This window comes from Megascapheus bottae, chromosome 15, assembly GCF_031878675.1.
Source record: "Megascapheus bottae isolate mThoBot1 chromosome 15, mThoBot2.hap1, whole genome shotgun sequence".
NCBI lineage: Eukaryota > Metazoa > Chordata > Mammalia > Rodentia > Geomyidae > Megascapheus > Megascapheus bottae.
The window spans coordinates 4,593,894-4,621,221 of NC_143523.1; the positions used below are offsets into that span (position 1 = coordinate 4,593,894).

A 27,328-nucleotide genomic window follows, 5' to 3' on the forward strand; every position below is an offset into this window, starting at 1 on the left:
TCTGTGTATGTGGTACCGAGGAATTAAACCCGGAACTTCGTGCATGCTAGGCAAGCACTCTACTACTAGGCTAAACTCCTGGCCCAAGAGGGGTTTGTAATGGTAATTGCATAGATATGAACAGTACTATGAACAATTCACCCAATCTATTATAGTCCCTTAATCTTTCCTTTCTCCCTCCATTTCCAACCAATGCTTCCCTTTCTTTTTCCTTCCCACTGGTTTCTCTCAAACAATCCCCTTTTACAGTCACATTCCTCCTCCTCCTCCTCCTCCTCCTCCTCCTCCTCCTCCTCCTCCTCTTCCTCCTCCTCCTCCTCCTCTTCTTCCTCCTCCTCTTCCTCTTCCTTCTCCTCCTCCATCATTATCATCATCATCATCATCATCATCATCATCATCATCATCATCACTTTAGGTGTAGATTCCAGATATGAGCAAAACATCTAATAATATTCCACATTTCGAGCTGGGATTATCTTAGCCGACATGATCTCTAGTTTATCCATTTTGCTAAAAACAGCATATTTCATTCAGTATAGTTGAGTAATACTCAGCAGTGTGTATATCTATCACGTTTCTTCATCGATTTACCCGTTGTTGGGCACCTACTGATGGCATGTTTGGCTGTCATGAGTATATAATAAACAACTTTGGAATGCATGTTCCTCTTTTTTTATGTTGATTTATACTACATCAAATAGATACCCAGGAAGAGAGTCATATGACGAAACTTAAAATTTATTTCTGTGTCAGTGGCATTAGTTTACATTCACAGTGTCAGAAGGTTTCCATTTTCCCACATCCTCGCCAGCGTTGGTGGTTGGTTTTCATGTTGATTGCCATTCTGACAAATGGGATAGAAGCTCGGCACAGCTTTGATGGACACTCTTTTATGACTGAGGATGCTCATTGTTTTTCTGAACTTCTTTTGAGAACTGTCTGTTCTATTCACCTGTTCATGTGTTACTTGGATTATTTGTTCTTTTCTTGCTTAATGTTTAAGCATTTTGTATATTTTGGATATTAATCCCTCAGTGGATGGACAGCTGGCAAGGGTTTTGTCTCATGCTATAATTGTTCCACTGTGGTAATTGTTCCTCTTGCAGCAAAGAGACTTGAATTTGATGCAATCCCATTTGCCAAGTCTTATTCTTATTCCCTGAGCAATTAGAGTCCTATTCAAAAAGTTATTCCCTGTCTCTAGATCTTCAAATGTTTTCCCTATGTTGTCCTCTTGTAGTTTGAAAATTTCAGATCATCAATCCACTATTTTTTGTCAGTTTGGAAATTAAACTCAGGGCCTGCACCTCTTTGTGCTTGAGGCGCTACCATTTGGACCACAGTGCCATTTCTGGGTTTTGCTAAGTAGTTTATTGGAGATAAGAGTCTCACAGACTATGCTTTGAACTGTAGTCCTCAGATCTCAGCTGCTTGAGTAGCTAGGATCACAAGAGTGAGCTGCCTGTATCCAGCTCCCCAATCCACTTTCAATTGACTTTGGTATAGAGTAAGAGACAGAGGTCTTATTTCAGTCTTCAACCTGTAGATGCTCAGTTATCTTAACAATTGTTAAAGAAACTTTCCTTTCTCCTAAAGAGGTTTTAAGCACTCTTGTCAAAAATTATCTGGCCTTTGCTTTGTGAAGTTGTTCGTGGATCTTGGTTCTATTTCATTGACTCCCCCCCCCGTCAGTGCTATTTTTCTCCTGTTTTTATTGCTGTAGTATAATTTGAATCCAGGTATTGTGATACCTTCAGCATCTCTCTCCTTGCTCAGAATTGCTTTGGCCATTTGGGCTCATTTGGGTTCCAAATGAATTTTAGGATTGATTTTTCTATCTCTGTGAAGAATGGCATTCACATTTTCATGGGAATTATACTGAGTCTGTAGACTGCTTTAGCTAGTATAACCATTTTCACAATGTTAATTGTTCTAATGTATGACACAGAACCTCTCTCATCTTCTGGCGGGGATGGTCCGCCTGCTGGTACAGCATAGGACAAGCATACATGCCCCCCGTGGCTGCCCACACACCACGGGCCAAAAGGGATAATCCTGTATAGCAGAGAATGATGCTATCTAAATGGCCCCTGGCAAGCAAAAGTTTCCCCTCTCTTTTGCAGTGTATTTTTCTTTCATTTCTTTCTTTGAATTTTATTGTTTTAATTACCAAAATCTTTCATGATTTGGAGAGATTGGATTTATTTATTTTGAGGCTTGTGAATGAGATTACTTTCATGATTACCTTAGCCTGTTCATCATTGTTACAACTGCTGATCTTTTTTAACAGTTTTATTTTTTATCATGCTACATTACTGAAAGTCTTTATTAGATCTAAGAGTTTTTATGGTAGAATTTTTTTTTCCAGTGTAGGACCATATCAGCGGCTGCAAAGTGGATGTCTTTCTCCCCTATTTGGATATTTTTTTTATTTCTTTCTCTTGCCTTATTGCTCTGGCTGGGAAATCTGGCACAATATTGGATAAGAAGAAGGGCTCAGTCACTTTTGTCTCATTCTTCAAAGGAAATGATTTGTGATATTGCCTATCAGTTTGTCACAAAGAGTCATTATTATGTTGAAGTATGCTTCTGCTATTTGTTGTTTGGGGCTTCAATGGTTAAAAGATTTTGAAATTGTGTGTACCAACATTTCGTGTATATTTGTATTCATAATTATTTTCTCCCTTTACTAGACTGTTCCCTTTAGTGACATAAAGTAATTTTCTTTGTCTAGCTAGTTTTGGTTGGAGGTGTGTTTGGACAGATAATATGTATAGCTACTCCTACCTTCTTTCTAGATCTATTTGTTTAGAAAAAAATTTTTTTGCCAGTCCTGGGCTTGAGCTCAGGGCCTGAGCACTGTCCTTGGGTTTTCTCAAGGCTAGAGCTCTACCACTTGAGCCTCAGCACCACTTCCATCTTTTATTTTTTCTATCTGTGTCGTATTGAGGAATTGAACTGGGTCTTTGTGCATGCTAAGCAAGCACTCTACCACTAGGCCAAACTCCCAGCCCCTAGAAAATATTTTTATATCCTTTCACCCTAAACAAATGTTCATCTTTACCAATGAGATGCATTCCTTGTAAGCAAAGATTGTTTGGGGCTTGTTTTTGAATTCAGTCTGCCATTTTCTATTTTATGATTGGAAAGTTAAGTCTCAATGAATGTTTAAATATAGGAAATATTTCTGTTATTTTTCTGTCTTATGACATTTACTTCTTTTGTAGTCCTTCTTTTCTAATCTGCTCATCTAATGGGATTTTTTTCTCTCCTGCTTTCCTCATGTGTTTAGCTTCCTCTTGTGTGTAGGATATTTTTAAGCATTTTCTTCAGTACTATGAGTGATATTTTGTCTTAGTTTTGTTCATCATGGAATGCTTTTTATTTCTCCTACAATTATAAAGAATAGGTTTGCTAGATACATTAATCTAGGTTGACACTTATTTTCTTTCAGGGCTTGGAAAGACCAGTTCATACGCCCCTTGTTTTTAGTTTCTGTTGAAAACTCTGCTGCTTTTCCACTAGGTTTGCTACCCTAGGTGACTTGCTGACTCCTTCACGCAGCTTGCAGTCTTTCTTTGTTCTTTGTATTTAGTGTTTTAACCATCATTGTTGAGGGAAGTGTGTTTTCTGATCTTCCCCATTTGATGTTCTGAGAGCTTTTTGTGGCTAATCATCCCTTTATCAAGATCAAGTTTTCTGTTGCTATTTTAGTTACTACAATTTTTCTGCCTTCAATGGATACTCATTCTCCTTTCTCTATACCCATGATTTGTGTGTTTTGTCTTTTCATAATGTCTGAAAGGCTGGCATGGTTTTGTCTTACTTCTTTCACATTTTTAATTTGTCTCTTGTTGATCTAATCCATCCAGGTGATCTTTTATCCCTAGCACTCTATTTTGAATGGGTTCCATTATATTTTTAAGGCTTTCATCTAACTTTTGTATTTAGGTTACCAAGCTTTTGCCAACCTACAACAGATTGGCATATCTTTGTACAATTTTTCTTTGATATCCTGCATTGTCATCGCTATTTAATTTAGCTGTTTATTAGAAACCTAAAATACTCAAATACTAAAAATATTCTCCAAGATTTAAATTGAAAGTTTAGAACATTTGTGGGTGTTTTAGTAATTGGTATGTGTGGATTTATTTCTATTATGCTGTTTAGCATTCTAGTTTTCTTCGTTCTTTGCCTTTTTCTCTCTGTAAACCATTCTTTTTTTTTTTTTTTTGCCAGTCCTGGGCTTGAGCTCAGGGCCTGAGCACTGTCCTTGGACTTTCTCAAGGCTAGAGCTCTACCACTTGAGCCTCAGCACCACCTCTGGCTTTTTTTTTTTCTATGTATGTGGTACCGAGGAATCGAACCCGGGTCTTCATGCATGCTAGGCAAGCACTTTAACCACTAGGCCAAACTCCCGGCCCTGTAAACCATTCTTTTTAAATCAACTTATTTTTCATCTTGCTTTGTGTTAGTTGGAAATTTTATTCTTATCGCCACTATTTTAATGACAAGCTAGAAATTGAAACATGAGTTTAACAAATCCTAAAATTAATCATTTATTCTCTCCCTAACTGTGTTGACTCATAGGACATTTGCACTCCTATTACCTTCATACAGACTCACTAAGACTATTGCGTGCCTTAATTTTGTCCTTGCATTGGTTTCATTTCCAACCCTGATGATTAATTATTTTATGCCCTATTTACACGTACTGGCTTTTGCAATTGCCTGTGCTTCTTCTCCCTCTGTGCACATTAGATATTATTTTCTGATGTCAACTGTCAATTGACATGTCACGTTTTACATATCATTCATTAAAATGGAGGACTGTGGGAAATAAACTGTTTCTTTGAGGGAAGAAAGAATTCTAAAACCATACTTATCATGTTTGTAAAAATCTTGACACTGCACACTATTCTATCTTGAAAAATATTTCCTTGTGACCCATTGAAAGCAACATCCTAGTGCTTTTGGATTTTGACATTTTGATTTATTCAAATACATTTTGGAGCTGATATGGGGATAAATTCTAGGCCTCCAGCTTAACACTCTTGCTTATAACTGGCATTCCACACTTAAGGCACACTTTCAGTCCAGCACTTTGCTGGTTAATTGGTGGTAGATTCTATGGACTTTTCTGCCTGGCTTCGCTTCAAACTGCCATGCTTCGGGTCACGGCCTCCTGAGTAGCTAAGATGATCAGAGAAAGCCACCAGGACCAGGCATACCAAGTAGACTTAACAGTATGCTGTTGTCTGTTCACACAGCTAAATTTTCTCCTCTTGCCATGGAGAATACAGCTGTAATTATGTCATACTTCAAGTTTTCTTTGGGGCTATATTTAAGATCTTCTCTTTCTGTTCGGTATGATGCTTCATCATGATACATTTAAATATGGATTTCTTCTTGATGTGCTGTGATTCATGACTCTGATGGTTTTTATATCTGTTAGTTCTGAGAACTACTCAGAACTCCTTTTTTATTGATGTCTTATATGATCTCATTCTATTTTACTCTCTCCTAACTCATCTTCATATTTTCCATTTCTTTGACTCTCTCTGATATGTTTAATACTTTTTAGATTTATATTCTACTTCACTAATTATACTTTTAGCTGCATCAAAAGTCATCAAAGTTTTTAATCTCACTGTATTTTTCTTGAAGTGCTTTCTGGGTTCTTTGGCAGTCATTCTAGGCATTTTTTATAGTCTCTTGTTTATTACCCATATTCTTAAATCGTTTAAGCCTTTAGACACATCAGTTATTTTTACACTCTGCATTTATAATTTATGGTATCCAAGGTCTGAATGTAAATCTTGAGCCTACAGTTTTCCTTCTCTGCTGATTTCTTATTATGATAGTTGTTTCTTGTGTATGCTGTGGCTTCCATTCTGTGTGTGTGTATGTATATGTGTATATATATATGTGCATGTGGTTATGGACATATACACATGATTCTATATAATGATTCTAATCTCGCGTTTGTTAGAAATTTCTGGAGCGAGGGAAGTTTCTTCAGAGGAGTTCCCACGCTTTGCTCAGTGGGGCTTACTGCTCCACTTTGTGAAATTTTCAGCGTGTGGTCAATCAGACTAAGTAGGTGATGTGGATTTTGGCATCATCCCCAACAGGGAACTATCTGTAGAGGTTTCTCACATTTTCTTTCCAGAGTTTTGTTTCCTGGCCTCTGTTTGGCTTCACATCCCAATCGCTATGTGATCAGAAATCACCTCCCACAACAAGAGGATTGTTCTACAGTTTTCTTCCTGACCTTGCTGTTTTCTTGCTGCCCTGTAATCAGAATCTTCATTTTAAAGCACACACTTATAGTTTATCTGCAAAGTTTTAATTGCATCATTATAGGAAGGTTTAGGGATATCTAAATCATAATGGCTCCACTTTTTGGATCTGTTTATGTCCCAAGGAACTCACCTTTTAAGGTCTAATGCCTCACTGGTGTGAGAGCTTCAGTATGAATTTAGATGACGTTAGCATTCATATTATTGCACAGTGGCTTTAAGGATTATTTTGCTGACATTTCTTCTAGTATTGTTAGTTTTTATGATGCCATGAATTAGGGTGACCTATTTCCATTGTTAGTGAATTTCTGTAAGTATGAAATAGCAGATAGTCAAGTCTTATTATCTGATAATCATTTCATATATGAACTTTGAAACTCTATGCTTAATGTTGTACCTTTAGCTTGATCCCTAGTTTTTCACCATTTGAGATAATGTCTACAGTGTATCCAGGAGTATAAAAGTTTAATCACGTGTTTGTTTTTTCTTAAGTTGTATATTCCTGGAAGGAAAATATCTGCTAAATGATTGGAGCATTGTTAAAGCTTTTGATTTGTTCAATTGCTTTTGAGAGGGCTTGTAAAATACACTCCACAGCTTGATGATCAGACTCCATTGTCACTTTCAAAGAGCAAGTTGGGGCCTTCCCACAGTTCTTACTATGTCACAGTAATGGGTACTCTGTTGGTAGTGTAAGAGTTTCTGTCTGTGCAGCCCCTGGCATTCAGTAAACATCTTTACATTCCATTAATCTGATAGGTTTCAAACTTAATAGTTTTTATTGTATAATTTCAAATGGCCAGTAAGGCAGAATTTTTTGTTTATTGGCCATATATACTCTCTTCTTACATTCTATATCACTGTCTGTTTTGGAGAGTATTAGTATTTTTCTCCTTGGAAAATGATCTTTAATGTATCAACTCTTATGACTCTAGGGACAATAGTTTATACCATTTGAACAGTGAACAGTGACCCTTACATCATTTAGAACCTGTGTTTTACATTCTCATCATTTTGCTCTTTTTGTCTTTATAGTATTGGGGTAGTTCAATATAATGATGGATTTAGAAGATTGACAAATACGTTAAGAGACCAGGAATGCAAAATAACCCATTTCATAGTTCTGTTCACTGCAGAGTTCTATAGGTTGCTGTGACAAAGTGAAGAACCAGATAACTCTCTCTGTCCCAAGATCTGCTGGGGGGACAGTGGAAAGGGTAAGAGAGAAAGGGTGAAGGGAGATGAGAGGAGATATAAGGAGGTGAGAAAGGAGTCTACTGAACCATCTACCCTTGTGTTCAGCCACCCCAGGGACTGGAACAGTACGTAGTGGGCGGAGAAATGCAGAGTCTTGGAAAATTACCAGCTCCATGTCCTTGTGTCTGTGGAGGCATGATACCCTCAAGAGGAGATGGTAGTGGGAAGGAAGCTGACAGCCCACCTTAAGGGCCTCCTGCACACACAAACACACACACACACACACACACACACACACACACACACACACACACACCCCACAGCAAACCCTTCAGGCCTCTCTCTGCAGCCTTCCCAGGGCAGATAAGCGGGCATCCAAAGCACATCAGATCTCTTTATGGAGTGGATGTCACTATCGGAGTCTATTGCTGTATTCCCCGTTTCTTACCAAGAATAAATAAATAAATACATAAATAACCCCCACAATCTCCAATCAGAGTTCCAAAGCATGTGTGCATTTCCACACATCCTTGACTAGTTGCAAATGAGCTTTCTGCTTGGGCATCGATCAAGTTCACACAGGAGGCACTGAGGCTGGGATTAGTAGAGAAAGGATTGGGAGAGGATTTTTAACATGATGTAATTGGATGTGAATCGTTAATTACATTATGAAACACAAAGCACACAAGCTGGAGTCTCTACAGCTGAGTTGAATTAGTTCCTCAACCAAAAGAAATGAGAGTACAAATCCGAAGGCCAGAAAGGACCTGAATGCCAAGTATGAGGCAGCCTGTTTCCCGCTGGCTCCACCTGCCGGGCAAAAGCGCCCTTCATTTGTGAATCCCAGCTGTCTGCCTGGATCTGAACCTGCCAGACTCATGCATGTCAGTGTGGGGAATGGTCTGGCTTTTTCTGTCGGTTGTGGGACTTGAACTCTGGGCCTGGGCACTGTCCCTGAGCTCTTTAGCTCAAGGCTTATTACCCTACCCCTTGAGCACAGCATCACTTTGGTTTTCTAGTGGTTAAGTGGAGGTAAGAGTCTCACGAACTTTAGTGCCCAGCCTGGCTTTGAATCACGATCCTCAGATTTCAGCCTCCTGAGTAGATAGGATTACAGGCGTGAGCCACCGCACCCATTGGTCTGGCTTTTGATCTGTCCTTAATAGTATCTTACACGTCATCACATACTGCGATTTTTCTTGCATTGTGCATGCAGACAGGTTGGCATCCGTGGCTTTTGCGATGAATTTTTAGACGAGTTTTAGAGTGGAGAAGGGCTGGAAGTAATGTCCGCGGGTGGCTGAGGATGCTGTGTCCATTTCCCCACCACCTTCCTTCAGCCAAGTGGACTCCCAAGTATGGTGGCTCCCACCACACCTCAGGCTCAGGGGGAATGGATTGAGGGAAACAAAGGGCCAGAAGGGTGTGCCAATGTCCTGCCATTCAGCCAGCTTTTCCTTTTCCTGGAGTCATTGGAACTGAGATACTTCTAGGATCTGAGAGAGTGGTAGCATCACCTCCTGGTTTAAGGCATTTATTCCTCTGTCCCCAGTTGTCCACTTTGCACACTCTGTAGTGGGGGGTTGGGGACAGGAATCTTGTCTCTTTGCTATCAACATCTCCCTAGCTCATCACAGGATGCCTGGACTCAGTTTAGCTTTGAATTATTGAAGAATTCTGTCTTCATCATCTCCCATCCTCTAATGGCTAGGTCCGACCTAGCTCTTCCAGGGCTAAATACCCAGAGGAGGTGAAGCACGTGGCAATGTCTATCAAGTGCCAGATGTGGACTCAGTGCTAGGTGTTGCAGCAGAGACCCTTGCTGCTACAGAGCTTGTGATCTAGTGCCATTAAGATGTACAGAGGATGCTTCAGCATGCAGTATGCAATGGTGGCAGCATGTCCCAGAACCCCGAATCTGCTGATGGCTAGCTCCTTTTAGAAGTAGTGTATCTGTGGTAGGAAGGAGCCAGCCTTGTGACTGTAGAAAGAGCAGGTATTTCAAAAAGAAGAAAGGGCCGCTGATAGACACAGAATGGAGACACGGGCCACATGACACAGGAGACACGGCCGACGCCCCTGAGCTCTGAGGAGGCCGTGAAGAGTCATGGGGAGAAGAGCTTGTGTTTCACTTCAGGTGGGCTGGAAATTGTCAAGCAGACTTAAACAGAGGGCTTCCATGCTTCCCCTCAATCTCCTCCATATCCCAGGTGAAGCAGCACAGTTAATAAGGTGACTCGGTCACCTCAGGGCAGTGTGGGGCCCGTGGAGATATGGAGAGTGGTGGGTTAGGTGGGCTTAGTTAGAGAGTTCCCAGCCCGTGTTGATGGGTTTTATCCAGCAGGGGTGGGAAAGGAGATGAGGTGAATCAGTGGGAAATAGGGTTACCACAGGCCCCACATCTGACCTTATACTGGTCATGATTCCCATGAGACACGGAGGCCATGGGAGACCTGCTGTGCCTGAGGGTCCCAGACCCTGGATGAGATGAAGCGTGGTGGTGTGGCCAGGCTTAAAAGATGCCTGCGAATTCAAGTCATGAGAACAGGACCCCAAGGAGCAAAATGGGCCTACATGGAAAATGAGAGTTGTTAAAGACAATAGGAGATAGAACACGTTGCCAAATTGGAACTCGCCACACTTGGATGAGGCGATTTCGTGACATACAGTGGCCATCGTATTTTTGATGGACAAGAACATTTCGTCACTGCTGTTTTCTTAAACATGTAACTTCGGAAGAATGTTTGTAAGGTTTTATTGTGTGTTTTGATTTTTGGTGGTTCTGGGGAATTGAACTCAGTGTTCCGAGCTTGCTAGGCAGGTGCTCTACCACTTGAGCCATGCCTCCAGTCCCTGGGTATATTGGCTACTTTGGAGGGAGGGTCTTGGTTTATGTCCAGGCAGCCCTGGGCTAAGAGCCTCCTACCTGTGATTTTGTGGCAGGCCTGTGTGGCTGTGCTGGGGGCGCTCACGACTTTAAGAGTGATTTGATTATATTCGAGAGACATTGCCTTTTCTCCTTTCCCATATGTGGTCACAAGTCAATAAGGAAAGTCAGCAGGAAACGTTCTCCTTTTAGACATGGTCTCTTCAGGGAGTTTTCCTGGAATTCAGCCCTTCCCCTGGACGGTGGTATAGGAGCTATTCACTCCACAGCCTGCTGGCATCCGGAGAAGAGGCAAGGATGCAATTGTCAAGGAGGAGAGGGGGTGACCACCGTCCTCCCGCTCCCCATGAAGCACGAGTCTATTATCCCAAGTAGCAACCTGAAGGAGCCAGAACCCCTCAGCTGACACCACCAGGAAGGAACTGCATCTCCTGGGCAGCCAAGCTCGCTGGCTTCTTTCTTGTTGTTGTTGTTTGTATTTTGACAATCCCAAATAGAAACAGTACATGTGTTTTCCTTCTCCACAACTTATTTTTAGAAAATTTGGAAAATGAAATGCCTCCAGCCTGGCCACATGACTCCCATTAGCCTTAATGGGAGAAAGGTGTCATGGTGGAGGAACAGAGTAAATCCCTGCGTGGGTCAGCACAGCAGCAGGCTGTGAACGTGCAGGGCTGTGTTCTTGAGTGGGGTCAGGCCTGCTCAAGTCCAGACTCCCACGCAGGCCGAGCTGGGTCGAGCCCTTGGGGCCCCTCGGGAGCTCCGGGGTCCCTTCTCTGGCTCCCCTCCTAGCCCTCTGGTTCTGGGCAGGGCAGGCTCTGTTGTGCTGGCTGGGGAGCCCCATGCATTTTTATATGGGCCCTCCCTCCTCACCCCTCCCATGCTGGGCTAGAACTTCCACCCTTGCATGCACTGTGCTTTCTTGTTCGGTTTTACCACATGAGTCCTATCTCCCATCCTTCTTTTCTGCTGAATATTTTACAGATGGAGTCTCACAGACTTTTCTGCCTGGACTGGCTTCAAACAGGGATCCTCTGGATTTTAGGATTGCATGCATGACCACCAATGCCCTGGTGGACTCTTACTTCTTAATGCATTCTCTTCCCCTAGAGATCCTAGAGCTTCAGACTTTTCTTCTGAGAAACTAGCACCATGAATACATTTCGGATTACCAAGCTCATACCTGGGATGGTGAGATCTGGAGAAGGGGTATCAGGAGGTAGCCCTGTAATGCAGGAGCAGCCAAGTGGTATCATAGCTTGACCTTGAACCAAGTGCTGTTTACTGCTTTTGAGGGGCTAGAAGGAGATTTGGCCCACAAGTCATTCTGGGCCTTACTTCCCCCCCACCCCCATATGTGTGTGCAGAGGAAACTGACCAAAGTGCTCAGGGGCATCTTTGAAGGTGAGAAGGCTTAAAGTGGGCTCCATAAAGAGCCCATCCCTGAGGGGAATGGGGGAGGCCCTTCTGACTGCAGCCCTGACTTTACATTTAAAGTTGATCCCAAGCCCTCAGTCAGTTCCAGTGCCCCATTCCCCCCCGCCCATCTCTGACACAAAGAGGACCTGGCATAGCAAGAGACATGGACATGACTGGAGCAGGGCAGGGAGGGCACCTGCCCCCATCAGCTCCCCACAGCCCAGGGGGATGGCTGGACTGCAGTATACCAAGGTCAAATCCTATTCTGCCATAGAAGAAGCTCCTAATCTTAACCATTACTGACCATGTACCCCTCTCCTGGCAAGTATGGCAGATTGGTCAGAAAACAGCCATCTCTGGGAAAGAGGGTAAGATGTGGATTGAGAATGTAGGCAGGTCTCTCTGCCCCTCTGGATCCTCAAGGTATATACTTTTCCAAGAGCTGAAATGAAGGGCCATGCCTTTCCAGTATTGCTGATGGCCTGTGGTTTGAAGTTCACGCATTAGGTATGGACCATCGTCCTTCGCACGGCTGGGTAGATCATGCTCAAAGTTCGTATCTGCTTAGAGTGTTATTTTTTACAGGTTTCTCGTGCTCCCATCTCTTCCACTCAGGCAGTGTGGTCTGCGTTTCTCTGGATGGAAGAATGACCTGAGAAGGGGATGGTGGGTGGCTGTGAATGGGTGGCAGAACCAGGTAGCAGAAGAGGCTGCAACCTCTGGGCCTGTATTATACCCGATTCTTTTCAGCATCTTCTGTCTTTGTGAAACCATAGCAGGTTGCAGATTCAGCCACCCTGGGAGGTGTGGCATCACTGTAGCCATCTCAGGAGACATGGAATCATGGGCTTGGGCTCCGGAGAGCTGGGTCCATGAGATGTGAGTCAGCAGGCTGAGCTCAGAGGGCTCTGAAGAGCTGGGGACCTTGCTACACCCACCAGCCCACTGGGGGAAGCTGAAAACGCTGCTGAGCTCTCCAGAAACCTTAGTGACTATTGTTTTGTTGGTATGTCTGTGGTGTTCCTGGAGAGTTAACAGAGGCAGAGATTGCCATTTATTGTTACCAAGAAGAAACCTTTGCGGCATGAAAAACTGCTGCTCTGTGAGGGACTTTTCTGAACTTACCATGAATTTCCATGTTTTTTGAAGTTTACATATGAATTGTGCTTATACTTAGTACAAACAGAACTAAGAAAAGTTATAGAAATTGGGCAAAAATAGTCATACTTGCTAGGCAGTTGCCCCTGGCTCTTTTGTAGAGTGGTTAGTTTTTTAGATAGAGTCTCTCTATCCACCTGCCCAGGTGCATAGTCCACTTGTTTGAGATTTCTAGGTAAGGCTAGCCTTGTTGAGAAGGGGTTTTAGAAACATTTCTTCCTGAGCTGGTCTTAAACTTCAGTCCTCCCAGACCCCGCCTCTCAATTCTCTGTGATTGTAGTCATGAGCCAGTGCCTGGCTGGAAACTCACATTTTAAAGAAAGCCGTACTCATTCTAAAAGATTTCTTTGAAAGATATCAACAGGGAATCATATATAGCTCCACGTATGGCAGGGTGGGGTAGATTCGAGGGTGTAAAACACAGCAGACACAGCATGTTTCTAAGAGAAGTGCTGGAAAAACTCCACAAGACGTTCAGAGGTTTATAATCCCAGTGAAAACTGATGATCTGGTTTTATTTCCCCCTAATGTTTGAACTTATTGCAAATGTGGACCAATAAAAGAGGGCAGGGTGCAGCCCTGTGGTGTGGGGAGAATCTACACTCTGTGGCCATTCTGTGTAAGTCACGGCTGACGAAGCAGGTTTACACCAACAGTTAGGTTTACGATCCTTAGCTACGTGGGTCAACTGAGATTTAAAAATGCCAGGAAGACCTTTACTTCCTCTCTCATCATTCACTAGCCAGAAAGAATAAAAGCACTTCAGGAAATAAAATTGCTTCGAGGAAAAAAAACATAAAGCTTCTCCTAAAGAGTGACGACACCTTCTTTACATTGCTCTGGAATGGTGTGTCTTTTTCGTTCAAATGGAGGTACATTTATTTCTCACAAAGAAATCCCTCCCTTTTCCAGAGCATAAAGGAAATGCTTTTAACATGAGACAAAATATTCACAGTAGCTTTGTGCAGCCAGTTAAATGCATTTCCCTTTTGCCATTCTAAGTGGGGCTCATGAGGCAGGCCTCCGCACATGCTTTGTTTCTTGTGAATTTCTCTAGGTGAGGAGAAAGAAGCAGCTAGGGAAGCCGTCATTGGAGAGGAGTGGTTGGGCCAGCAGCCCAGCTGTTCCTCTGATGTGCACTACCTGTTGAGCTCATTGGAAGTGATCATCTTTGGGGAACTGAGCCACACACACAAGATGCAAAAGCAGAAAAGTTGGGGAGATGAAGGGTGGAGAAGCCCTGCTGGCTCTGTGGTTCACACTGGGGCCTGGTGGGCGCTGACTCAGCCCCTTGGTGGCATGCTTTATTCCTAGTTACTATTCTCATGTGGCTTGTGCTTCTCTTCAGAGACCCTTGGGAGTGTCTCCAACTCTGATTGTCAAGAAATAGTTCTTCAAAGGGCGCGGCATTCTTAGGAGAGAAGATGCACGCAGGGCCCGAGCTTCCAGCTGAGCTGGGGTTGACATGATTGAGGTCTGTAAAGCGTGTGAGAAAACCAGAAAGATCATGTGCATGGAGCTAGGAAATGCTTCCAAGCCATCCCAGCAGGGCTGAGAAGAGAAATTCAGGGCTGTTTCCACGGGAATCCCGCAGGCTTGGAATTCGCTTCCTTTACTGACTCGGAATCCTCTGAAGTATTTATATCCTGCCCAAATGGGGTTTCCAGATCCAGAGAAGGAGAGGGGGGTCTGATGGGCTGGCGGGGGTGTGCGCTGACCCAGAAGCTGGAAGTAGGAGTGGTGTGTGTCTGCCAGGTGTGTCTTTCGAGGCTCCAGCTCCCCAAGCCCTGCTAGCTCTCAGCCATGGCTGGTGTCCTGCACGTACACTGGGAAGTGCCTATTGGAAGGGGCATCACCCGCCCCCAGAGCCTACTGTCAACTCCCTCGCTTCATACCCCACACTTTCAGGCCTCATCTTTGGTCACACACATACAGTGTTTGTAGTTGGCTCTTTTCTTCCATTCATTTCCTTCGCAGTACAGCAGAGTCTTCGCTACCAGCTCCTGGCTCGAGTCCCAGGACCATGAGTCTGATTGGATTCTTCCAGCACCTGGCCCCTTCCTTCTTCATCTTCATTATGATGATTAAGGTTATGAATGCCACACATAAACTCACGTGCATTCTGCCTTCTCATAAAAAGAGGAAGTAGAATTTATGTTTAGGCATTACCAAAACACAGCTGTCCAAACAAGAATGACAACTATGCTAAGGCGGGAGGTGCATGATATGGAGGACTGGTTTGTCACCTGAGATGGGGGTGTTGCTCTTAACCTAGGAATGTAAGTTGAGAATATCGAAGTCTGCTGCACAGGGACCATCCCAGCGCCTGAGTGTAAGCATGGCTACCTGATCTATCTTCCATGGCATCACCCATTGTTCAACTTGAGCCTTCCCCGCCTGCCTAGAAAGTTCAGTCTTGCTTTAGATGTTCTGTGTTTCCTGGCTCTTGGCTTTAGGAGTTGTCTTTTCTCTTTCCTTGCCCATGAGCAGTCTTTCTGGGCTCTGTCAGTTGACAGATTTACTCACGGTGCTTTGCCCTTGGCACCACCAACAGTCACCCTGTGCAGGATCTGGGTCTTCCCAAGCACAGATCCCAGGGATGGCCTGCGAGGTGGATGTCCCTGTAGGAGCACTGGCCTTTTCCTTTCTTCCCTACTCTTCCAGGTGTGCCTCCCGTTATGTTCCAGGATTCCAGCCATCACACCCACACTGACAATACCAGCGGGGCCGTCTCATCTCTTCTTCTCCCAAAGGACTTCTGGCTCTATCTGCTGACCAGAGCAATAGCGCTCGATATCTTAACGAGCCTCATACCTGTATCACTGCTCTAGAAAGCAGCTCTACCTCCCTCCTCATAGAAAACCACTTTTCTTGAAGAGTGTCAGAGCGTCGGAACTTTAATTTTCTTTTCTGCCACTTTGAGCCACAGCTCCTCTTCCAGTTTCCTAATGGTTGATTGGAGATAAGAATCTAATAGACTTTCCTGCTCGGGCTGTCAGACCTGTGATTCTCAGCCCTCAGCTTCTGGAGAGTCTGGATTACCAGCATGCGCCAGTGGCACTCAGCTTGCATTAATTTTTTAAAATGATTCCCTGAACCATTTAAAATAGATTTTCTTTTTTTCTCTTTTCTTTTCTGAAACAATCTATAGTCTGAGCTAACCTTGAACTTACAATCCTTCTATCTGATCCTCTCGATTGCTGAGGTTGTAGGTATGTATCCCCAGACCTGGCAGAATGCTGTTTGAATACTGTTTTATGGTTCAAAACATTTTAACAGTGATTATTCATGCTTTTATAACCTAGAAATTTAATTTAATGGAACTACATCTAAATGAAAACTATAAATACCCCTGCAAATGTGGCTAAGTTTTAAGAAATGCTTAAAATGTTCTTTTCCTGTGTGCTTCAGGGTCTGAGTCATGCTTTGGGATAGAGGTTTGTGGGAAAATGATGATGTAAGAATATTTCCTGAGTGGACGGGAGAAGGATGTGATTTAATAGCCAGAATTTGGGTGTCTAGATCATTCTTTGTACATCTGTGGTTAGGAAACAGGTGTGTGTGTGTGTGTGTGACAGAGAGAGAAAAAAAGAGAAAGAGAAAGAGAGGAGATAAGAGAGAGAGAGAGGAAAGAGAAAGGGTAAAAGAAAGAGAGAAATTTCTGCCTTCCAGATACATCCTTTTGTGTGTTGTAAGGCTATGTTCATAAATCCCCAAGCCCTCCAGGATTATGACATAATTGGAGAAACAGCCTGGCTTGCTATCCAGCATCCCCTCTGGCGGCTCCCTGGACAGGGGTGTGGCTCCGGCTCTGAAGTACCAGCATGAATGAATCTGCCTGTAGCTAAATGCACTTTCCCACATGAAATCCTGAAACCCAAGGCTGCCACTGTGGGTGCCGTGGTCACAGAGTGCTTCTCATCGCTTCTCATCGCCACAGTGACATTCCGACAGCAGCTGTCCCTTCCTGGCCACTGGCCCTGCTTTCCTCCCGGATCTCCTGGTGGCCTCGTGCCCCTGTCCCCTCCCGCTCGGGCCTCTTTCTTTAAGAAGGAAGGCTGAGGGTTGGCATTTATAGAAGAAACCTGTTCACTGTCTAGGAAGGTCTGGAATCTGCAGGAAGTCTCATTTCCAGCCAGGGCGGGCCTCCCCTTACTGTGTGCCTCATCTTGGGGCCGCTCCATCCTTCACAGTCTACGTCTAGGCTGCCTCTTCCCCTTAGCTCCCTCAGCTGTCTCTCCTTATCCTGGTGGCACACTGCACCTGTGCCGAGGACTGTCTTAGGGGCCTGGCTGGTACCTGGCTGACAACATCCTCATTCTGTTTGGAGCTGCTTATCCCATTTGTGGTCCTTCCTCCCCCTCTTCTTCCCTCCCTCTCTCCTTCCCTCCCTCCTTGAGCTGCAATGTCACATTTAGAGGCTGAGCAAAGAGATGCTGAAGCAATTACTGTCTGATTTTAAACAGAAGTCTGCATGGGACAGCAGGCAGTGGTACCAGAGGCAGACCCATTTGCACATGAGTAAATTGTTTTAATCCACAGCTGAAAGATGAAGCCTTCCCCAATTTAAGAGGGAAGGAAGAGGGGGGATGAGAGGGAGAGGGAGAAGGGGGAGCAGGAGCATACCCACTGCCCTGCTCATGAGAAGACTTGTTTTTTGTTTCGACTGCTTTGTTCCTGAGAGACAGCGAGCTAGCGCCACTGTCTTTTATTCCATTCTCTGTGTGTGGAAGATAGTTGTAGGTTTTCTCTCTCTTTTGAAAGGAAAAGAAAGAATAAAGCAAACAATGCTGAGTGGGGAAGTCCTGCGCTCACGGCACGCCCATTGTGCCTTCCTTTTCCTGTCTCTTCTATGTCTTCTTCTAGGCCCATCAATTAGCAGGCTTCGCACAAATGGCTGCCCTGCACACTCCTAGCAGCAGATTCTCATGCACCAGTGGCTAAATGAGGAGCAGAAAGACAAAGAGAGAGAGGGGGGGGAGGGAGGGAGGAGAGAGAGAGAGAGAGAGAGAGAGAGAGAGAGAGAGAGAGAGAGAGAGAGAGAGAGAGAGAGAGGGGAGGGGCTAATTTCTCCTGCAATTACGATCTTCCATAGGTCCAGTTAGATGTTGTTATTCCAGAGTTTTCTAGAGGAGACTCCACAGGTAAGGGAGGAAAGGCAGGTGGATGAGCACAGTGAGGGAGACCTAGGCAGGTGGAAGAAATACAGACAATACACCAATACAGTGATTGGAGCTGCACACAATTCAGGTGTGCGGTGCCTGGGTGGCAAGTGGCTGTCATCCAGGAGGGCTCCAAGTTGGCACTGGAAGGCAGAGGTGCTCTGATTCTTCATCATGGAGGCAGCTGGGGGGGGGGTGGGGGGGTGTCTGACCAGCATCTTTACGTCATGAATATGATGCCCTTCATGACGACGGTGGACTTGAGAGAAGGATTCGCAGGCATTGCGCAGTGCTCTGAGGTAGCTCTGGATCATGGAGAGGAGAGAAAGAGTTGTGTATGCTTTGGGTTGGTTTTTGTTCACTGTCCGTGGCATGGCTCTAGTTTGATGGATAGTTGAGCTCTGAAACACCAACCAATGTTAGGAAAGATGAATACTAGTTGAAGACTGTTACCCTCAGAAGGAAATTTGTAGTGTTCTGGCCTCTTCATGTGCCAGACCCAGGAAGGAGGCACACAGACACACCTGGAGCAAGCTTCTACTTTTTCCTGCTGCTCACAATGTGCAGAATCTGGCATGGCACTGGGGCCTCTTGGAGGTGCAGTGGTTGACAATTGAGTGCATGGAAATACGATGCAGTACTAGCAAAGGCCTGCCCCAGGCCACCTCCGAAAGAAAGGGGGTCCAGAAGCTCTCACATTCCCTTCTTGGACGGTGATTGCACTCTGCTATCCAGACTGTTTTTAACTCTTTCAAGTCCTAAGTGAAACATCTGATTGTTACATTTGTATTGAATGAGGATTCCCATTACACCAAGTAGAGACAGGTAGACATTAGCGGAAAAGGGAAGAAAAGGTAGGAGATGGATGGATAGATGGCGACATAGGTTGTCATTCTCCAAAAATTATAAAAATAGACATTAATTTAACAAAACTAATGCCAAGATGCATCTAAATTGGATTAATAACCAGTTTAGTCTTTGAATCTTTATGAGACTTTCTAATTAAAATTACAATGTAATAAAGAAGGGAAATTTTAGAACGTGACCTATAATATTTGTTTTCAATTCAGTGAATCCATTAGTGAGTATAATGCATCTTAACAATTGTCACTCCATCCATTGTTCTTCCTCATCTTTCCCACCCCCCTCATGCTTTCATTACATTGTTCCATTTTCTCATATTACGTTGAATGTCATGACTGACTCACCACCCTTCCTCTCCCCACAGCTGCCCCATCACTGATAAAAAATACCAGTTTCCCGGTATTCATTTTGTCAAACTGTTCTGTAGCACTTTATACCTACATGTAATTGATGGCGCTTGAGATAAACATTTGAAAGAATTTTCTGTAGATTTAGCAAAGCTCAAGTTTACCATGAGTTGACAAGCCTTGCCAAGTGATAAGGGCTTAGTAGCACCGGCCCCTTTGTTTAGCTAGAACTTCGTGTGGGAAACCCTAGGCCCTGGTAGGAACCTTACCTGTGTTTTGCTTGTTCACAAAAACACAGGAAACGTATCTCACACTGTTGGTGAATGAGGAGGTAGGGAACTGATTCCCCTGGGAGGTGGCTTCTGGAGCGCCAAATCGGAAGTCTGCTGTTCACCCCACGCTCAACCATTCTCTCTGGCTAGGACCCCAGAGACCCCATGGCCTGGGCGGGGCTTGGGGAACAGATAGCAGAACATGGTTGCTCTCCTCAAAGCTGGTAGTCTTACACATATTCCTTTGCCTGGCAGACATTTGAGAAACCAGAGTAAAGCCCTGTCACCTGCTTTCATTATCCAGCAGCTCCCGTCTTCTCCTGTGTTAGCACACTGGAAGGCTGCGATGTATTTATTCTACTGGCAGCAGGGGCCCCTACCCAGACATGGGGTAGAGTGCACAAAACAGGCAATGAAAAGAAAGTCTCTGCCCTCTTTCTCCTGGTGTTCCTGCCTCTCCCGGAGCCGTGGTCTCCATCTGGGCCCTTTCCACGGAGGTTCTGTGCGAGTAGGCACACATGGAAAAAGCAAAGCCCACACAGCATCCCTGATTTTGCTTTGTTCACTGAACAATATAACTTGATTATTCCTCATTCACACAAGAGCTTCTGCTCCTTCCTTTGAATTATTGCAAGGCATGGGTGTTCCTATTTACTTCCCCAGACCCCTGCTAGTGGACATAAGGTGCTTCCTGGCTGTTGACATGACACTGTGGAAACTAGCAACACATCCCACGCACCTGTAGGCCCTCTGCTTTATTAGAGCTATGCACAGTGACCTGATAGATCATTTTCCTGCCTCCGTGCTTGCCTTCTCTGGCCATTGCCATTTCTGCAACAATAATGATAACTAAGGTTCATGAAGCATACTATATATATACTAGTACATATAGTGCAAGATTATCATACTATGTTCTTAGTTTGAATATTTGATCTTAACATTGATAATTTAAAATCCATTTGAGATGTAAAATATAATGAAGACAATTATGTAAAATATATATTAGACAAAAGTAAATGAATAATACATAGTATGGCTAACTCATTGTCACACCTCACTTTTCCAAGTGAAGCTTACTTACCCTGGCGGGGTAGAATTTGAACCCAGGCATACTGGCCCCGGAGTTAAGGTGCTAAGCTATCCACTCTACTGATACCATAGAGGATTCGTGTAAGCTCCTAAATCCACCTCTGAACGTGGTCCCTTTAGAACCAGGGGTGCTGTGGTCGGGGACCCTCATATCAGGGATGTGGACCAGACATGGGAAGTTTAGGAAGCCGTAGCCAACCGCTGACTATCTGTAGGAGAGTGTGGAAGCCAGTAGACATTGGAACATAAGATGTGGACTCCCCAGATATTTAGAGCACAACTCTCATTTTATTTCTAGTAGAAACAAAAGTATTTTCTGGAAGCAGCAAGGAACAGCAAGGACAATCCTGTGTGACACTGTCAGCTCCCTCAGTGGAACAAAAGCCCTTTAAACACTCTCCTCCCGATGAGGACAGTTCACCAAGCGATGATGGTCAGTCTAGCGACCTTTCTGAGTCCACAGAGAGACGGCGTCCAAGATTCCTGACACCCAAAGTCCCTTTGCCTGGGTTTCTTTGTCCCTTCCAAGATTCATGCACCTCACCACAGGATGACAGTGTTCGGATAGGAAGAGAATTCCCCGAAGGTAAGGAGAGAGGGTGGTGGTGGAATACATTATTTCCTGATGACCATCTGAATACAGCTCAGGGTCTTGCGGGTTGTGGTTTCCCCAGAAACTCCTTTTGTGGGTGTGTTCAGAGTAGAGAGGGAACAGGATGAGTTTTCATAGTCAGCAGGTGAAACTTTTGCCAAGAACTAAAAGGCAGCCATATGGACCACAGGCTCTCAGCCCTTTAGGGCTCCCATCGAGGCTGAGTGAAGGAAAGTCTGAGCTGGCGTGGCTGCACTGAAGGCAGGAGATCCCTCCACCAAGCCTCCCCCAGGCCGTCTGAGGGCCAGGCACTGATGGTGTGGATAACAGCTGAGGGATGTAGGCCCCACAGGCAGCACAGGCTGCCATGAGCTTTCTGGAGTTTCATGTTCACAAAGCAGGTCATCATCTCAGCCCCTCATGGAGGAGGGACTGAGCAGGACACAGACCTCCTGTCCCTGGAGGTCCAGCTGCTGACCACTCCTGAGTAACACACAGAGCACTGACGTACACGAGATGCAATTATAGCCCAGAAAATACTTGGCGGTAATGTTGTCAGCAAAGGAATTTCGATTTCCCTATAACTGTACAGATTTTCTCAATAAACTGTAAAAAGACAGTAAGTTGATACCAGATTTGATTTACCTTTGGGTTGTACACATTGAAAGTGATTATAGTAAGAGCCAAAAATAATGCCACTTGAAACTAAAATTGATCACTAGTGCTTTCTTCATTAATCCACACAGAAGCAACCTGCTGTATGTCCTCCCAAGCTCTCGGCACAGTACAGAAGATAAACTGCCTAGCTCTGCCTGCCACGCCTATGGTGGGCTAGTAGGAAGCTGAGAGCCACCTGGCACTCTGAGAGGGTCTGGGCAGATATCTGCCTGCAAAATGGTTTTAGACAAGACATGAAATGGCATTAGAGTTTTAAAACTCAGACTTGAAGGCAAGAAATCCTATAGGCTGAGGGAAAGACACAAAGCAAAAAAGCTAGTTGAAAAGCACATGTTTGACTTGAGAGCATCATGAGTGGGGCCTGGGACCAGAGCAGAGGGGCAGAGCCTGGTCTGAGGTTGAAAGGTAGGGTAAGAGTGGACATCCACTCCAGAGGCGTTTCTCCCACAGACAGTGTGGCCATCCATAGAGAAGGAACAAGGTGAGACTGAGACCCAGCCACAAAGGAGAGCAGACAGATGGTCTCTGGGTGCCATGCATCAGGAGATCAGCCCTGAGCTTGCTGATTCTTGGTAACAAAAACAATGGGGACGTGTGCAAAGCAAGTGTGGCTTCTCTGTGATCTCTGAAAATGCTCAGGGGAATAGAGGGACAATATGGCCATGGGGTAATGGTATGGAGGAGAGAACTTGTAAGATCAGATTTAGAGCTAGTAGCCTGGGGTAGGACTCATGTCTAAAGGGAGCTTCCAGAAGATGAGCAAATGTCTGGCAAGGTGAGACAGTGACATGAGAACCTCTAAGCTGTGTGGTGTTGGGTGATGGATCGACCAGGAACAAGCCGTACAAGGTCTGGTCAGTGTGGGCTTGTAGAACGTGTATGGAGGGATTTAGAGTAGAGAGGGGCCAGCTTGGCCAGCAGAAGGGCTCTAGATGTAAAAGTGACACTGACGTGCTGGTTCAGATGAGCCATGACCTCTGTCCAGAGAGCCTCCTCGTGGCCACCTCGCTGCTCCCAGGAGAGCCAGCTCCTTCTAGGCTCCTGGCCTGAGGCTGTGGACTGATACAGACTGAGAAAGATATGGTCCTGAGAAAGCCACAGGTTGGGGTCAAACCATCCTTATATTCCGCCATGCTGCTGAAGGGTGGGGCTGCTGCTTCATGGGAACATGGCAGGGGCACGGATGGATGTTGTCCTGGGAATGGAAAGGCATTCTAGAGACTCAGCTTTCGATCTTGGCATGGAGTCAGAAGGACTTGGTGGAAATAGGGGGGTTGGTGGGGTGAGGAAGATACTGGACATGTCTAGATCTAAGAAGTTGAGGGTGTGGCGGGCTGTGAGGAAGGCGACAGGCTGAAGGCCAGCTCCTAGAATCCAGTCCAAGGCCTTTCTCCGGAGATACCAGGGAACTTACTAACTTCCCTCTACAATCCCAAAGGTGGCCCTGGCTGACATACCCAGACATCAGCTTGTTCTCTGACATTTTCCACAAAAGAAAACCAAAATGGCCCCAGGAAAGGGACAAATCCTTCCAATTGCTTATGCAAAACCAATGCTTGACTCTGGCAAGTGGAAGGGAGGGAAACAAGTAATTGAAAACCATCCTCTGTTCTTATATCATTAGTGTAGCAAACAAGAGATTAATATGCTGTCCTGAAACAACTGAACTGTAATAATTGTACAGGACACACTTAATATGAAGCGCAGAATAAAGAAGTTTCATTGCAAGCCAAGGCGCTCTAAACAGCAGAAGCCCAGTGGGAAACTGTGGTATAATCAGCCCGTCGTGGAGTCATAAGCAGGGTGGCCAGGCGGTCTGTGACAAGTCGTGATCTTGCCCGTTAATAACCCACGGGCATTTCTATTTTCAAAATTGTCTCCTGTGTCTAATGGTGTTGAGGAGCCAGGAGGAAATCATTTGGTGCCCTCCAATGCAATTCTAAATCTTCTCTCCTAGGGGATTATACGTGTTGTGATTTAGTTGTGAAAATAAAGGAATGTGAGAAAAAGGACCCTAGCATACCCAAATCCTCACCTGCACCCCCATCACCAGGACAACCTGATAGACCACAGACTCCTGACCTATTGGAAGATGGTTTTGAGCCTCAACAAATACCCACAAGCTCTATGACATTGCAGGTAAGGTTTTGCTTTTTACCAAGGGGAGGTCTGTCCTGGGAAGTTAGGGTGCATGTGACCTCACTTTCGGACTCACCTTCTTCAGGGTTGTGTGATCTGGGCTGCCTTCCCTAACCTTTCTGAGCCCCTATTTCACTGTGTGAATATGGAAAGAATGGTACTGATTCCCGAGGTTAGAAAGAGAATCAAATTCTATCCGTGGTGACAGTGTCTGGAGGCATGGCAGATGTCCAGATTCAGGACACTTGTGACATCCCTTGCTGCTCTAGCAAGCAGAAGCCTTCATGAATGCATGTCACAGTGGGGGCACTGAGCCTTCTAAAGATTAAGGAAGTCTCTGGGTATGAACTGAAGAACATGGCAGATTTCATGCAACATCCTTCCTAATTATGGCAGGCATAAGCACACAGTTATTAAAGTTATAAAAGAGCCAGGTGTGGCAGTCCAACTCTGTACCTGGATATCAGGGCAGTTCAAGGCCAGCCCAGGCAAAAAGAATCCATAAGACTCCATCTCAGTCAATGGCCAGGTGTGGTGGTGTGTGCCTGGTATTCAAGCTCCATGGGTAAGCACAATGGCAGGGTGCAGGGTCTCACAACTACCCACACCACCCTGCTACCCCAGCTGGCATAAAGCAAGAACCTGCGTTATTCATAATCAACAGAAAGAAGAAAAAGGGGATGGAGACCTGAGGGTGTAGCTCAAATTGTAGAGCATCTGCCTGGCAAGCAGGAGGCCCTAAATTCAATCTCCAAAACCACCCGAGGAAAACGTAAGGTGGCCAAACAATGCCAGAGAAAGTTCTTGCTCGCATGCTCTGCTTAGCCACACCTCTGGGGAAGCATGTGGCAAGCTTTGGGTTGAAATGGTGGCAGTGCTGACTCCTGCACTATTGGGCCTTACTAGGCTCTGATGAAATCTTCATGGTGCCTCAAGGAATCCTGGCTTCCAGGGCTCTCTTGGGATATGTGCAGACAGCACAGCCACACATGGGCTGACTGTTCTCAAGAGCCATCTCTCAATCCTGGACTCCCCTGAAGCCGCACACCAGTGGGTGAGGCCGCCTAGCTCCTGGTACCCTGTGGCTGGCACTTATGACCCTACAAAATTCCTTTCCAGGCATGCATGCCAAGGCACACACATAACACAGATGGAGCCTGTGATGCCTGCTCGTGGGGAGCACTGAGCTCTTGGCTAGGAGGGAGAGGAGCGAGGCTAAGGAGCATTTCCACCATGGCAGCACCCCTAGGTGCCCGTGTTGAACAACTGCTGTGTGCAGAGCTCAGCCAAGGAGACACGACCTGAGCCTTTCACGGCCTGGCGTGGAGGTCAGCTGATCACGATCACACAGATTCCCTTGTATGAGACAGTCTGAGGCACCATGGGGCTCAGGCTGCATGGGGAGACGAAGCTGGGCCAGTGGCCAGGGCTGTGGATGGCCTCCAGGGAAGGGTACATCTTAAATAGTGACATTCAAAGGCTGTGGAATTAATACAATGAAAGGCAGGGAGGGAAAAGCATATGAGACCTGCAGGCCTGAGTGTCACCTTGCCACCTACCCAAGAGTCTCAGTGTGTATCTGGGAATAAGCATCCCTGCCAGAATCCATGGGGGACCCCAAGAGGTGTCCGTGCCTGGGGAGCACACAGGGAAGCGCTCTGGGGCTCAGTGCTGGTGGCGGGAGGGGAGGGTCACGGCTGATGAGGAGCTGTGGTGACGCTGGGATTTTAGCCCATTGAACCCTCTTGTCTTTGCTCCAATCAGGAAGCACTGGAGATGCATAAACCTCACTTCATCTCCCGGTCACAAGAACGAGTCAAGAGGCTAGAACACATGGTCCAGCAGAGAAAAGCCCAGCAGAAGGAGAAACTGGGTCAGAAACAGAGTCCCTCTCCCATCCGTATCAGCAAGAAGCAGTTCACCGTTCCTCATCCGCTTAGTGGTAAGTTACAGATGGCTGAGGGGGCTGGGGGGGGCTGAGGAGCAGAACCTGTGTCTGGAGCCTTCATCTGGGGGTGACAGGTCCTGGTCCTGTGAGACCAAAGCTCGGTCTCATAAAACCTGTTTTGGGAGGCAGCATCTTCTCAGAGATTAGATGTGGGCACCAAACTCAGCAGAAATAACTTGGGACACAAATTTCCCATTCTAGCTGCTACCACGATAGCAAAAAGTTCAAATTCTTGGCTCCTAACTGATGTTTGCAAGACATCCCCTCTGCCCTTTATAGATTGCAAAACAGAGCTCAGGGCGAGAGGTTGACTCCAGCTTGTCTACAACAACATTCGTCATCTTGAAAACCCCTTCCCACTGAGAGCAGAGATGGGAGAGCCAGCTTGCCAAGCTCTGTGAGACCCGAGTCGAGCTGACCCCCGGGGAGGGCATGCACTCACTCGTGGGAGAAGGAATCATCAAGACCCTTCTCTAAGCCAGGCACCCAAGGAGAGCTGGGGACTGTGTTTGAGCAGGACCCGCCTCAATCCTTCCTTCACAGAGCTCATAAACTGACTGTTAAACTAGCAAGAAAAACAAAAAGAGGTGAGGGCAGGAATGGGGGCCTCTGAGAACGTACTTATTGCCTGCCAACCCCAGTCATAAACGCTGGAGACCCAGAGGGACCTCTGCTTTATTCCTTATGGTAGAGGAATGAGGGTTATCTTCCTGGGAAACATGCTTTGGCCAGGAGGTGAAGTCCTGAGGAAAGTTGTGAATAGAAATCCTGTGGGAAGGTAACCACATTCAATGGGATACAGCCTCGCAAACCTCGCCAAGATCTCAGGAAGGGGACATGGGGGCAGAGGGACAAGGGTGTTGCCCTCATGATCAAGGGGCAAATCATCTACTTCCTGCAACCCAGAGCACTGTGGGAGGGATGTCTGAAAACTTGGCAACGTCTCCAAATGACTCCCAGTCATCCTTCTTGAGCAAGCTTTGGCAGCTTCTGGCCATGCCAGGTCCCTGTCAGCCTATGATGACACCACAGTAGGTTCCGCTTCTGTCTTCATGTAGCCTCCTTCCTTCTCTGGGTCTCTGACACTGTCTGCGTCAACTCTTCTCATTCCTTGGGTTTGGGTCACCCCAGGGTGACCTCATCTTAACCCATTCCGTCTGCAAGGACTGCATCTCCAGGGATGAGGTCAAAAGGGGAGCTAAGGCTTGATTGTATCACTGGGGGAACACAGTTCAACTCACATTTTTCTTCAATGTTGTATGCAAAACAAAGGT

At 45.6% G+C, this 27,328-nt stretch overlaps 1 protein-coding gene across 10 annotated transcripts in view; it reads left to right on the forward strand.

Annotated features, from left to right (window-relative positions):
• C15H10orf90 (chromosome 15 C10orf90 homolog) overlaps positions 1-27,328 on the forward strand; it is a 184,812-nt gene that overhangs the window by 147,980 nt on the left and 9,504 nt on the right. For 6 of the 10 annotated variants that reach the window (XM_090345613.1, XM_090345618.1, XM_090345615.1 and 3 more), the window contains 3 exons: positions 20,996-21,283; positions 23,925-24,106; positions 25,871-26,048. In XM_090345613.1, the coding sequence (XP_090201739.1) occupies positions 20,996-21,283; positions 23,925-24,106; positions 25,871-26,048 (648 nt within the window). The remainder of the gene's footprint in view (positions 1-20,995; positions 21,284-23,924; positions 24,107-25,870; positions 26,049-27,328) is intronic. The other 4 variants (XM_090345614.1, XM_090345620.1, XM_090345623.1 and 1 more) reach the window with 2 other exon arrangements.